Here is a 13,664-nt window from a genome sequence, read left to right as displayed (position 1 = left end):
GAGTTCTCTTTTAAGAACTTTGTCAACAGCTCTTTTAAATCTCCTTTTAGGTTCGCCCCTATGTTTGTTATTTTGTCTTGGGTATCTCCGATCTGAACTTCTTCGGTTTCTCCTTCCGGTCGGGGCCGAAGTTCTTCGCGAGCTCGAGTTTTCCCGAGTTCAATAGTGTTTGCTTCTTTTCCTCTAGGATCACCCTTAAGTTTTAGGCTTACATTATAACAGCTTCGCGCGAGTTTTTGGTCTCCCTTTATGGTGGCGATCCCTTCTGGCATTGGAAACTTCATGCACAGGTGTGGAGTGGAGACCACTGCGGCGAGTTGATTTAGTGTTGTCCGACCTATGAGAGCGTTGTATGCAGAGCTTACCTTAACTACGATGTAGTCTATACTTAGCGTTCTAGACCGTGTCCCTTTTCCGAAGGTCATGTGCAGTGGGATGTACCCAAGTGGTTGGATTGGGTATCTCCGAGCCCGAATAGGCTATTCGGATACGCTCTGAGCTCCTTTTCTTGTAGGCCGAGTGTGTCGAAGGCGGATTTGAACAGGATGTCTGCAGAGCTTCCTTGGTCTACCAGTGTTCGGTGGAGATTAGTATTAGAGAGTATGATGGTAACGACCACGGGATCATCATGCCCCAGGATGATGCCTGCGGCGTCTTCTTGAGTGAAGGTAATAGTGGGAAGGTCAACCGACCTATCCCCTCCTCCGATATGGTACACCTCTTTAAGGTGTCATTTACTAGATGACTTAGAGATCCCTCCTCCTGCGAATCCTTCGTTTATCATACGAATATGTCTCTCAGGGGTGTGAGGGGGACGTTCAGCTCGTTCGCCCTCTTCATCCCTTCTTCTCTTTTTAGGTTCGTCCGCTCTGTGGGCTAAGAACCGATCTAATCTCCCTTCTCGTGCCAATTTTTCTATGACATTATTTAAGTCGTAGCACTCATTAATGGGATGCCCATAGATCCGGTGGTATTCATAATACTCTGTCTGACTTCCTCCTCTCTTGTGTTTAATCGGATGAGGGGGTGGAATCTTTTCAGTGTTGTATATCTCTCGGTAAACATCTACAAGGGACACCCGAAGAGAGGTGTAGTTGTGGTACTTCCTGGGTTTCTCAGTAGGTTGGTCTTCTTTTTTCCTGGACTCTTTATCCTTGTCTCGAGGTGGGTAGGAGAGTCCGGTCTTTGAGGCTTCTCCTAGTCGGGAGTTCTCCTCCATATTGATGTACTTTTCCGCCCGTTCTTGTACCTCATTCAAAGATGTTGGGTGTGTTTTGGATATGGAGTGGCTAAAGGGTCTTTCCCGAAGTCCGTTGATGAGTCCCATAATTGCTGCTTCTGTAGGGAGGTTCTGTATGTCAAGGCATGCTTTATTGAATCTCTCCATATAACTGTGGAGGCTTTCCCGATCTCCATGTTTAATCCCTAGCAAGCTTGGAACATGCTTGGTTTTGTCTTTCTGGATGGAGAACCTGGCTAAGAACTTATTGGCGAGGTCATCAAAGCTTGTAATCGACCTTGGTGGCAGGCTGTCGAACCACTTTATCGCCATCTTGGTCAGGGTGGTCGGGAAGGCTTTGCAACGGGTCGCGTATGAGGCATCCGTGAGGTACATCCGGCTTCTGAAGTTGCTGAGGTGATGACTTGGGTCAGACATGCCATCATACGGGGTCATGTCAGGAGCTTTGAAGTCCTTTGGGACTTTAGCCTTCATGATTTCTTTTGTGAATGGGTCTTGATCCTTGTGAGGGCTATCTTCGCGGTTGGACCGAGCGGTTTTGGTTTTGAGGTTGGCTTTAAGTTTCAAGAGTTTGTCTTCTAGCTCTCAACGCCGTCTTGTTTCCCTCCGGAGATCTCGCTCAGCTTCGTGCTGACGCTCGGCTTCTTGTTCGAGCTGTTTGAGGCAATACTGCTGTTCACAAATGGCATCTAGAATTTCTGCGTTCTGAGTCTGCTTATCTCCCATGGACTGGTGTGTATCTTTTGGGGAGTTTGGTGTGGCATTCGTGTTCTTAAGTGGCGTTCCTTCTTCTAATCCCGAGTTGAGGTCGTTGGCAGGGTTGCTTGATTGCCATGGTGATGGGATGACTTCTAGGTCCCCAACAACGGCGCCAATGTTCCGAGGGTTACCTAAAACAGGGAGGTCGATCTCGAATGATATCTTTAGATATGGACAGTGCTGCCATGTCCAACTTGTTGACGCAGGAGATGCTACGGGTCCTTGTTCACCGGAGGGGGTGGTACCTGCAAGAGACTCCGATGCTTAAGTCAGTACGGGCTTTAGGTAGGTTTTTAGTAGAATTGGAGTATGAGTTATAATTGGGTGCTCCAGTGTATTTATAGTAGTGTGGAGTGACCTTCTTTGAGATAAGTTTGTTATCTTATCTTATCATTTTGAGGGTGAGATCACCTATCTTTTGGCCAGCCGCCTTTTAGTAGGCGGTGAATCTTCTTTCTTGGGCCTTTTCGGGCCTTCGTGGCAATTCGTCCGAGCTCTTTCCGTAGAGGTCGGCAGCAGATCAAGTCCTAAAGAGATCGGTCACTTCGTCTTCGTCCAACCCGGACCTAACAGCTCGGTCCAGAGTATGAACAGTTTCCCTTTCCTGAGGATTGAGTATAAGGAAAGTGATTTCAGAGCTGATCCGACTAGGAATCTGGATAGAGCTGCCAACCTTCCATTTAATTGTTAAACCTCTTTGGCACAAGTCGAGCTCTTCATTTTGAGTATGGCCTGTGATGGTAATTAGGGGCTAAGAGAAGGGGGATTGAATCTTAGCTTCCTTTTTCACCAGAGTATTACTTTTACTTTTTCCACAGACTTCAGGAGATATTTTCACTTTTGTCTCGTAACAAGTTCAGAGACATTTTTAATTTTTTCTCGTAACAAGATGAGAGATATTTTTCATTTTGTCTCCAGAGATCCAGAAACAGAAAAGAAGCAGAGAAGAAGAAATAACACCAGATATATTCTGGTTCAGCTACTAGGTGTAATGTAGCCTACGTCCAGTCTCCATCACAACTATGATGGAATTTCACTATCTCTTTTTCAAGATTACAAACACCAATGTTTCACTAGGATCCACCCAATCCTATTCGGGACAAATCCAGATTCTAAACCCAATCTAAATTTGACTTGGACTCAACCCAAGCTTTCAACAGCAAAGTGCTAACCCAACTTGTAAGAAATTCTCCACAGGATCATGACACACAACAGAAAGATGTACAAAGAAACTCTGAGACATCTTATGACTTTTTCTCTAATTTTGCTCACTGTCTTTTACCTCTCATTGGCTTTTTCTTACAAACCTCACCATGTTTTCCTTTTACCGTGAAACTCAGATAGACAAAACTAAGAAAAAAAAAACTAAATGAACATAATGGAAGGAGAAGAACTCAAATAGCTTTAGGGTAGCTATGAAAACTCTGTGCTTTTTCACTTACTATCCTTACCTTAACCCTTGGCCATTCACCCTTAATATAGAGGGGTGAAGCTTCCAAGGTTGAAGCTAGTTCCAACCTCACAGCAACGTCTTCTTCTCCAACATCAAAGTAGCAGCAGCTTCATCAGAGAGGATTGAGAGGACCGAGGCTGATGCATGCAAGCTCACCTTTTCTCTCTCATCCTTTTTCTTCAAGCTTCTTCAATCTTGGTCATTGAGCTTGACTTTGGCCCCAAATTTTGATTATGATCATTGATGAGATTTTGACCCAAGATGGCTTCATATTTTTCATTTTTGCTTCTTCCAGCTAGAGACTCTGAGGCTTTCCTCTTCTTTGTAGCATAAAAGAGGAAGTAAACTTTTTGTTGTGCCTTTACCAAGATAGATTTGCTTCTTAATTGAAGCCTTTCTTTTCATTCTATTTTTCTTCTTTCTTCTTCTTTGAGTGATGTGACCGAAGTAAGAGAGAGGAGAGAAAAGAGAAAATAGCTTTCTGTGGATGTTTCAAAGAAATTAAAATGAATTTAATTTCATGTTCCAGTTACCAAGGGATGTAGTAACCGAAGCATGCTTTGATGACCTTGGGTCGTTTCCATCTTTTCTTTTATTTTTGAATTATCACTCTTGACTTTTGGATTATTTCTGGGCTTGGTTCCATTTGTTTGGCCCATTTTGATTTTTCTTTGTTTCTTCAGCCACTAATGTTGGACCAATTTGATATGTGGCTTGTTTAATTTGGGCCATTTATGAAAATTAATTTTCCTGCACACTAAACCAAATTCATTAAACAAACAATTGGAAATATTTTAATGAACACCCAATTAATAATTAATAATGTTTGATCATCATATTAGTTTTCCAAACTCAACAACCTGACATTTATTCGGATTCGCTTCTATGCCTCTCTGGGTTAGCATGAAGCCTAAGAACTTTCCTGCTTCTACCGCGAAGGTGCATTTCGAGGTATTTAGCCTCATCTCATGTTTCCTTATTGTAGAGGACACCTCAAAGAGATCGGACAACAATGTGGAGTTCTCCTTAGTTTTGACGAGCATATCGTCTACATATACCTCCACGAGTTTTTCTAGGTGAGAGGAAAACACTTTGTTCATTCACAGCTGATATGTGGCCCCCGCGTTCTTCAACCCAAAAGGCATTACTATATAGCAATAGTTGGCCTTTGGAGTTATGAATGAGGTCTTTTCCTGATCTGGCTTGTGCATCGAGATTTGGTTGTATCTCGATTAAGTGTCTATAAAGGACAGATATCGATAGCCTGACGCTGAGTCGACCAGAGCATCAATGCTAGGGAGAGGATATGGATCCTTGGGACAAGCTTTATTGAGGTTAGTGTAATCAACACACATCCTCCATTTTTCATTTTTTTTCTTCACCAAAACGACTTTAGCTAGCCACAATTGATATTTTACCTCCCTTATGAACCCTGCTTCTGGCAAGACTTGTAATTGCTCCTTCACGATCTGTGCCCTTTAAGGTCCGAGCTTCCGATGCTTTTGTTGAATAGGTCAGGAGCCCGGGTATACTACGACTTTAAGGGACATCAAGTCGGGATCTATGCCAGATATGTCAGAGGCTTTCCAGGCGAAGATGTCGGAGTTTTTCCTTAGTAGGTCAACGAGCTGTTCCTTCAGGTTTTCCTCCAGATTAGCCCCTACATTTATTCTTATGTCAGGGTGATCTCCGATTTGTACTTCCTCTACTTTGCCTCCAGGTTGGGGGCGCAGTTCTTCACGAGTTCGGACTCCACCTAGTTCAATCGTGTTGACCTCTTTGCTCCCAGGACTGCCTTTTAAATTAAGGCTTTCATTGTAGCACTTATGTGCTAACTTCTGGTCTCCTTTAATAGTGGCAATTCCTTCTGCCATGGGAAACATCATACAGAGGTGAGGTGTTGAGACGACAGCTACAAGTCAGTTCAAAGTAGTTTGACCTATTAGGTCATTGTATGCCAAGTTTACATCAACCACAATATAATCAATGCTTAGTGTCTTCAACCTTGCACCCTTTCCAAAAGTGGTGTACATGAAGATGTACCCAAGAGGTCGGATTGGCGTATCTCCCAGTCCAAAGAGGTTGTCTGGGTAGGCCTTTAGGTCCTTTTCTCCCAGTCCGAGCTTGTCGAAGGCAGGTTTGAACAGTATGTCCGCCGAGCTACCCTGATCTATCAGGGTTCTATGGAGGTTGGCGTTTACGAGGATCATCGTTATCACCATGGGGTCATCGTTCCCAGGTGTTATTCCTTGAGCGTCTTCTTTAGTGAACGAGATGATAGGCAAGTCAGGTAGTCTGTTTTCCTCCCCGACTTGGTATACCTCTTTGAGGTGCTTTTTCCGTGATGATATCGTCGTTCCTCCTCCAGCAAATCCCTCATTGATCATGTGTACGTGTCATTTTGGGGGATCTGAGGTGGACGCTCTTGTCATCCTTCTTCTTCCTCCCTCCTTCTCTTTTTTGGGTTGCCCGATCTGTCAGCCAAGTATCTGTCTGGTCGGCCTTCTCTGGCCAACTTTTCTATGACATTCTTCAAGTTATAAATTCGTTGGTGGAATTTCCATAGAGCTTATGGTACTCACAGTATTCTATCCAGCTTCTTGTCTTCTTATGTTTGATCGGACGAGGAGGTGGAAGCTTTTCCGTGTGGCATATCTCTCTATAAACATCCACTAAAGAGACTCTAAGGGGAGTATAATTGTGGTACCTTCGGGGCTTCTCGAGGTTTTGCTCTTCCTTCTTCTTGGGTTCTTTTTCCTTTTCCCGAGGTTGGTAGGGCAAGGTTGGTCCCAAGAAAGGTTCCCTTAGTCGAGAATTCTCCTCTATGTTGATGTATTTTTTCGCTCTTTCTTGCACTTCATTTAAGGAACTTGGATGTCTTTCAGATATAGATTGAGAAAACGGCCCCTTTCTAAGACCGTTAACTAATCCCATGATCACGGCTTTAGTAGGCAGATTTTGAATCTCCAAACAAGCCTTATTGAACCTTTCTATGTAGTCTCGGAGGATTTTCACGACCTCTTGCTTAACTCCTAGCAAGCTCGTGGCGTGCTTCGTTTTATCCTTTTGGATGGAGAATCTGGTCAGAAACTTCCTTGCTAGGTCGTCAAAGCCAGTTACCGACCTAGGGGATAAGTTATCGAACCACTTCATTGCTGCTTTGGTCAAAGTAGTCGGGAAGGCTTTGCAACGGGTAGCATCGAAGGCGTCAGCTAGGTACATCCGGCTTTTAAAGTTGCTGAGATGGTGTCTCGGGTCGGTCATTCCGTCATAGAGATCCATGTTTGGGGTCTTGAAATTCCGAGGAGCTTTAGCCCACATGATCTTTTCTATGAATGGGTTTTCTCCTCCTAGGGGGCTTTCTTCCTGATCTGTTCAGTTACGTCAGTTTCGAAGATCGGTCTCTAACTTCAAGAGCTTTTCTTCTAGCTCCCTTTGCCGTCTTACCTCTCTCCGTAGCTCGCACTCTACTTTCCATTGTCATTCAGCCTTGTGTTCCAGCTATTCTAGTCGCTCCTGTTCACTATGGACTAGGCCTAATATCTCCGCTACTTGAGGAGGCTCCTCGTCTTGGAGGTGGTGGATCTCCAACTGAATCCGCCTTGGCTAGGGGTTTTCTGACGTTCCCCCTTCTCTGTGAGGACCATGCGCGTGCTATGGCAGAGGTAAGATAACGACGTTGTCCTCTGTTTGTTGTTCGGATTCAGATTCAGATGTCGTGTGGCCATCTTCATACTGGTGGTCCGCCATTGTTAAAGAAAGAATCACAGGTCCCCAGCAACGGCGCCAATGTTCCGAGGGTTATTTGGGCCTGAACGTGAGGTCCAGATCCCTTTGTATGGCAGCGTCCGACTTGTTGATGCCGAGGTGCAGCATGTCCGAGTTTCTCGTGAGAAGGTGGGGGATGGTACCTACAAGAGACTTCGATGCTTAAGTTAGCAAGGGCGTTAGACATGTTTTTAGTAGACTAGAACGTAAATTATACCTGAGAGGTGTCAATGTATTTATAATAGAGTCGATAAACACCTTTGTTGTGGTAGTTCCATCTTTATTGATAGCTAACCACACCCTTTTATTTTGGAAATTTTTTGAGATCTATCTTTTAGGTGAGATAAAAATAGCGGGAGAAATCTGCAGAGGTAGTTACCTGTTTAGGCAGGTAGAACTGGACTCCTTCATGGTGTCCGACCTCTTTAAAGAGGTCGGGTATGTTGTAGAGGCCGCCTCTTTTGGCGGGCCTTTCCTCGTTATTGGACCTGATTTTATTTGTTGGGTCAGGGTATGAACACTATCATTATTGTTTTTTTTTTTTTTTTATAGGGACATGGCTATTATTATTGGTTTAATGACAAACTTTTCCAAGTAAAACAATAAATTTCAAGTCCAATCCCAAACTCTATAGTTGGACCAATAAATAACGGGCTACTTGTTGGGTCAATTACGTATCATGTAACATTGTATGAAACATGATGGGCTACAACCTAAGCAGTTTATGGGCTGTTTAATCACGGACATAGTTTATAGATGTATTTAGCTGATTTTACTTGTAAACTGGAAACAAAAAATTACAATTCACTATTGCTTACATTTAAATACACTAACAGTATATGTTTACATCATAATTTTATGACTATGTAAAACAAAAAATGACTTACATTTATAATAAATTTAGAATTGGAATATAGACTAAGCTTCTTACAACAATGTCATCCAAGAATCATATCATATCATATATGGAGTAAACAAAACAAAGCACATAAGTTAAAATATTGCTTTTATTCCACCCTGTAAACTTTGAATCTGAGTGGACTTACGTTATCCAATTAAAGAAAGAGACAATTGTTTCAAAGTGCAGCAGAGACGGAAATATAAACAAGTTGTGCATATCATGTTAATTATAAACCGACACAGTATTTAGTATAGAATTTAATTTTAAATGTTTATAGCTTAGCCCTTAGAGAAGTTATATTATTAGACAAAAGAATTTGTAAGAGCAAAAATAAGACAACGGAAAAGACAAGAATTAGATAGAAAAAATTGAGTCTTGAAATTAAAAAAAAAAATTAAGCATATAAAAATAATTATAATAAAATTCAAATTGTAAAATATTAAGATTTAGTATAATTTTTTGTAAAATTAATTAATTTATTTAAAATTATAATATAAACATATTTTAAAAATTAAATTAAAATTTTAATTTTTTTTATGATGAATGTTAGGGGCCAGCAATTTTTGTGATTTGTAGCCATCAAATAACTATCAATGATGATTTTAATAGTGTGAAATTGGTGTGAAATTTCATCTAATGACTTATTTTTTTTTTGCTGATTACATGCTAGTCAAAATTTAACAAAATTACTGAGTCTAAATTTTTTTTTTTTATTCACGATACTTTTAATTTAACAAGTTAATAATTAATTTTTTATAAATTTAAATTTTATTTAATAATTTATTATTAATTAATTAACTATCAATATTTATTTAAACGGACTCGATTAACAAAGTTAGTAATAAATAGAGCAGCAAGGTTGACCGTCTCAGGAGGACACGCGGAATGGAGTAGGACCCAAATGGACCGGCAAATAGGTTGGAGGGGGGCACAGTGGGACCCACCATTTGCTACCTATCACTCTCACACGCCTCACAGGAGTTTTAAATCTGCATGAATGAAATCCATTCACTCTACGATTCCAGGTCCCACCATGCAACTGCCTCTCTCTACCCCGAATTATTGTAGTCCGAACCGTCTTCTGTCTTCATTTATTTATATAGATAGTAGTACTAATAAGTAATAAGTAATAACCTATGCAATCACACATAGACACACTATATATGGTGTGGTCTGGTTTGTTAGCATTGGTTGAGTCACTTGAGGGTTATGTTGCAACCATATAGTGCAGGAACGGATTAATATTCCATTTGCAACTGAAAATTGAGAACAAGAACAAGAGAAAGTCGGTGCATTGGAGTTTGGTGCCAGCTGGCTACTATCAACTGCCCAACTGCTTCCCTTCTTTACACCTCTCCCCACAACACTCCAAAATACCATTTATTTTTGCCACGTGGGCGGCTACCCCTGCCATCATGTCTCCCTCCCTCATCATCATACTCATATTTTAGGCGCGTGTTTTACCTGCTTCAAATTTGTTTTTCAAATCAAACTATTCCCAACAATAATATTACTCCTGCTTGTAAAGATTGTATTAACTCAACCGAATATAATTTGACGAATGTAACAAGACAGGATACCCGTAACAAATGCTATTTTGTTTGGTTGTTTTTCATTTTTTAGAATTAATGGAATGACGTGGTAATGGATTGGGTCCAGTGGGGTTGGAGTGTGAGGTCACGCTCCAGGAGAAAGTGTGGGACCGGATAAACGCTACATTAGAGCAAAAAGTCAAAGGGATTCAACTTGAATCACGTGAGATTCTTACAGCCTGGTAGCGGGCCCTTCCTACGTGGAGGACGTTGAAGTAGTATTTCCAAGCTGCTTAGTTTTTTTATGCCTTTTCTTTTACTCTTTCACTTTCAAATGTTTTCGGCCGATCAGTATTTTAAAATGCTTAATCTTTCTATTACTTCAACGTAAACCTCTTAATTAATAGATATTTCAAATACTATAACAGCAGGGGTCACAGCAGAGGCTATGCTTTTTATTGTAACATATTGCCGCAGAACACTCCACTTCTTTTTTTTTCCATTGATAATTGGTTGTTTATAGATAGAGTTGGGAGATATGCTTTTACATTACAGCTGTATAAGATCTCAAACAAACAAAAGCAGTCAAAAAAGGTTTTAGACCCTCTTTTCTACCTTTTTTCTCAATCTTTTAATTCTATACTATTAAATTAAAAATTCAGAAAACGTTTGTTCTGTGTTCAACAGCTCGACCTCTCCTGTCATGTTTTAAATGCTTCCCTAAAAAAATATATATATTATTAAGTGGATCAAAATTTTTTAAAATAAAAACGTAAATATTTAATTATTTTTAAATTAAAATAATAACACGTATATATGTTAAAAATTAAAAATTTAATAGTAATTATATTTTTTTTTTCATTTTATCAATTTTCTTATTTAACCATTCTCTGCCCACGTGTAATAATAGCATAGTAATAAATGATTTACTTATCAATGTTATCTTGTCTTAAGAACATTGGTTAAAATAATTATTATTTTTTAGTTTCTTAATAAAATAAATACATAAAGATATTATTTATTCTCTTAGTACAAAATTTTATTTTAAAATGATTTTAGAAAGTATTTTAAGAAAACTAAAAAAATTGAGTTACCATCCGAATATTGATAGCCTAGTTATTAGTACGAGAATGATTTTATTTTATGCTGCTCAATTAATGTTATCCTCTTGTCCCTACATAGCTTCGTCCCTAAATAAATAGTATCTGTCTACTCTAGACAGCTGTTGATTTTCCATACTAGGGTCTTTTCTTGGTTTATTAATTTAGACTAAATATATGCGAACTTGATTAGTCCAAATCCAGAAACCCAATCCTCACCGGAGTGGGAGTGTGCCCAAAATGATGCTATGCTAACTGTGATCATCAATGATACAAGGTGCAAAAGAAGGCAACAAACAGAAAATGACGGATTAATAACTGTAATGACAATATTAAATATGAATGGATTTCCTCTATATAATATGCAATGCATTGCAAGCAACATACAAAAACAAAATAAATTAAAAGAAAAGAATGAAGATGTTGAGGAAATTTCAAAGAGGACAAAATGGTCAAAGAGTATGCCAGCCAGAAAGAAAGAAGGATATATATGGAGAGAGTAGTGGAGAGTCATTGTAGTTAGACCCTCCAGTGTTGAAGCCTCCAGAGTCCACACCCACCAACTGTACAAAAACCAAAGCCACTTTCCTGGAAGTACCCTTAATCCCTTTTTCCCCTTCTTCCAAGTCGCACACGCACATTTCTTAATTACTATTATAATATTATTCCAACCTGCATGCACCTTCACATCACACATACATACACACACCAATCTCTATCTCTCTCTCTACATATATAAACCCCCTAATAAACACTATCTTTGCCCATTGCACTTGCTAATCCCAAAACCACTCTAGCTCTACACAATCACTCATAAGTCTAAACTGAATAGTAGTTTCAGTGGAGTCGATATAATGGAAGCATTGAATAATAGAAGCTCATCGTGCACAGCTTCTTCTTCGGACTCTTCGTCGTCGGAGTCAACGCAAAGGAATCCCAACAGGCCCGAGAGGATCAAAGGTCCATGGAGCGCAGAAGAAGACCGGATCCTGACCCGCTTGGTGGAGAGATACGGGGCACGAAACTGGACTCTCATTAGTCGCTACATAAAGGGGAGGTCGGGCAAGTCCTGCAGACTAAGGTGGTGCAACCAGCTAAGCCCAACGGTGGAGCACCGTCCCTTCTCCTCCCACGAGGACGACACCATCATCGCCGCCCATGCCCAGTACGGTAACAGATGGGCCACCATTGCCAGGTTATTGCCGGGCCGAACCGATAACGCTGTAAAGAACCACTGGAACTCCACTCTCAAGCGGAGGGCCAGAGACCAACGTCGCGGTGGTAGTGCTACCGGAGTTCACGCTACTTGCGCTTCTCTTGCTGCGGCGCCAACAAACGAGAGAGCCTCGTGTTCTTCAGGGGCCCTGCCACCTTGCACGTTGCCCTTGGAGGATGACCCGTTGACTGCGTTGACTCTTGCCCCGCCTGGGATTGATCGTGGTAGCGGTGCGGTGGAGGCGGAGCAACAGCGAGCCTCGCCGGAGACTAGTGTGGGTTCAGGGTTTTGGGATGTGATGAGGGATGTGATTGCCAGGGAAGTGAGGGAATATGTATCTTCAAATTTCTCTGACCACTCTAATTTTCATTGAGACTTGTCTATGAACTATATGATGAATCACAATAGTTTTCGCTTTCTTTTTTTGTTCTTATTAATGAATGTGGTGTTGTTGTTTTTAAAGTATATTCTGCACTTCAATTAATTTTTACTTATGGTGTATGTAAATAATAATCTTCTTCTTTCTTGGATGGCTTATTTTACTTCTGCCTATTCATAATTAGTCTTTATTTGCTTTTTCTATTTTCATTTGATCACTAAATCAGCTTGTAATATAGAGAGATACTTCCGTTAAGGTGTGATGTTATGAACGGTTAGATAAATAAAAAATATTATTCAAAATTAAAATTAATTACTAATATATTTATGTATAAATATATGTATAGTTTAATTTATTTTTAATGTGTATTTATATTTTAATATATATTTTATATTCATAATTAATTTTAGCGATTAATTTTAATGGACACGTAATACAATAATAAATAAATATATTTTTTAAATATTTTAAATTATCTAACAGTTTATAATGCTATTTTATACGAAAATATCAAGAGTATTCAATATATAATATTATTTGGGTTCAAATTTAAATATGGTAGGCATATCTGTTCACAGCTGGATGGAAACTGACTAAGAACCCTATCTTAGGTGATTGAATCTTTATAAAAACGATAGGACAAAGAGTACGTGAAGTAGTAGTGTTGAAATAATATGGAAAGCTTGAATGAGATTTCTGTAGCTGAATGTGATATTAAAATGGAAAAGAGGAGCTGAGAGTTCGTAATTCTTGTTACCAATGCAAAACGCGTTAGTTTAGTTGTACTACTACTTGGCCTTTAATTTATTCCAATTCCAATTAATAGAAATTAAAGGCTCGACCGCGTCGCCTTTAAATCATTTGAGCCAACGCTCGTCGCTGTTTATTAGTGCCTTCTCAGTCGGAAACTTTACGTTCCCTAATACATTAGAAAAGAGAGATCTATTTTAATCTCCATTATGACCATATAGTCCAACCAATGCAATGATGCATGTTCAACTACCAATCGGAGTGTTTATTTTGTTGCGCTTATGATCAAGTACGATGTTTAAACTACAGCAATGCAAGTTTCCAATATTCTATACATAAAAGTCAAACCAGCATTTAAGAGAGAGGCCAGGGAAAAATTAGTGGTGAAACAAACCAAGCACCAGTCTAGTATAAGGTATAAATGGATTCCAAAACATTGTTCCATGTATATATAGCAAGTTTAAAACTCTCATTTGGTAGCGTTTAATTGACCACCGTGATACGTGACGTAGCATTAGCATAGAATCTGGTACATACATATTGGATGAACTGGACTGTTTAAATAA

General features: G+C 39.8%; 2 protein-coding genes across 2 annotated transcripts; one reads left to right on the top strand and one right to left on the bottom strand.

The window, feature by feature from the left end:
- Positions 1 to 5,984: 5,984 nt before the first annotated feature.
- Positions 5,985 to 6,773, bottom strand: LOC107607642 (uncharacterized). Its single transcript, XM_016309571.1, has one exon. It carries the CDS (start codon positions 6,771 to 6,773, stop codon positions 5,985 to 5,987), a length of 789 nt encoding a protein of 262 aa, XP_016165057.1.
- Positions 6,774 to 11,223: 4,450 nt separating this feature from the next.
- LOC107610198 (uncharacterized) lies at positions 11,224 to 12,431 on the top strand. The gene has a single exon (XM_016312300.3). The coding sequence runs from the start codon at positions 11,608 to 11,610 to the stop codon at positions 12,340 to 12,342; it is 735 nt and encodes a 244-aa protein (XP_016167786.1). The 5' UTR covers positions 11,224 to 11,607; the 3' UTR covers positions 12,343 to 12,431.
- Positions 12,432 to 13,664: the final 1,233 nt, after the last annotated feature.

Source organism: Arachis ipaensis, chromosome B7, assembly GCF_059453495.1.
Source record: "Arachis ipaensis isolate K30076 ecotype BB chromosome B7, ASM5945349v1, whole genome shotgun sequence".
Taxonomy (NCBI): Eukaryota; Viridiplantae; Streptophyta; class Magnoliopsida; order Fabales; family Fabaceae; genus Arachis; species Arachis ipaensis.
Note: the sequence above shows the minus strand (reverse complement) of the source record. Positions and strands in the feature narration are given on the sequence as shown.

What these genes read in the sequence shown, in the direction of transcription:
- LOC107610198 (XM_016312300.3), top strand. Translation starts at nt 11,608, where the DNA reads ATGGAAGCATTGAATAATAGAAGCTCATCGTGCACAGCTTCTTCTTCG.
- LOC107607642 (XM_016309571.1), bottom strand. Translation starts at nt 6,773, where the DNA reads ATGTGGGCTAAAGCTCCTCGGAATTTCAAGACCCCAAACATGGATCTC.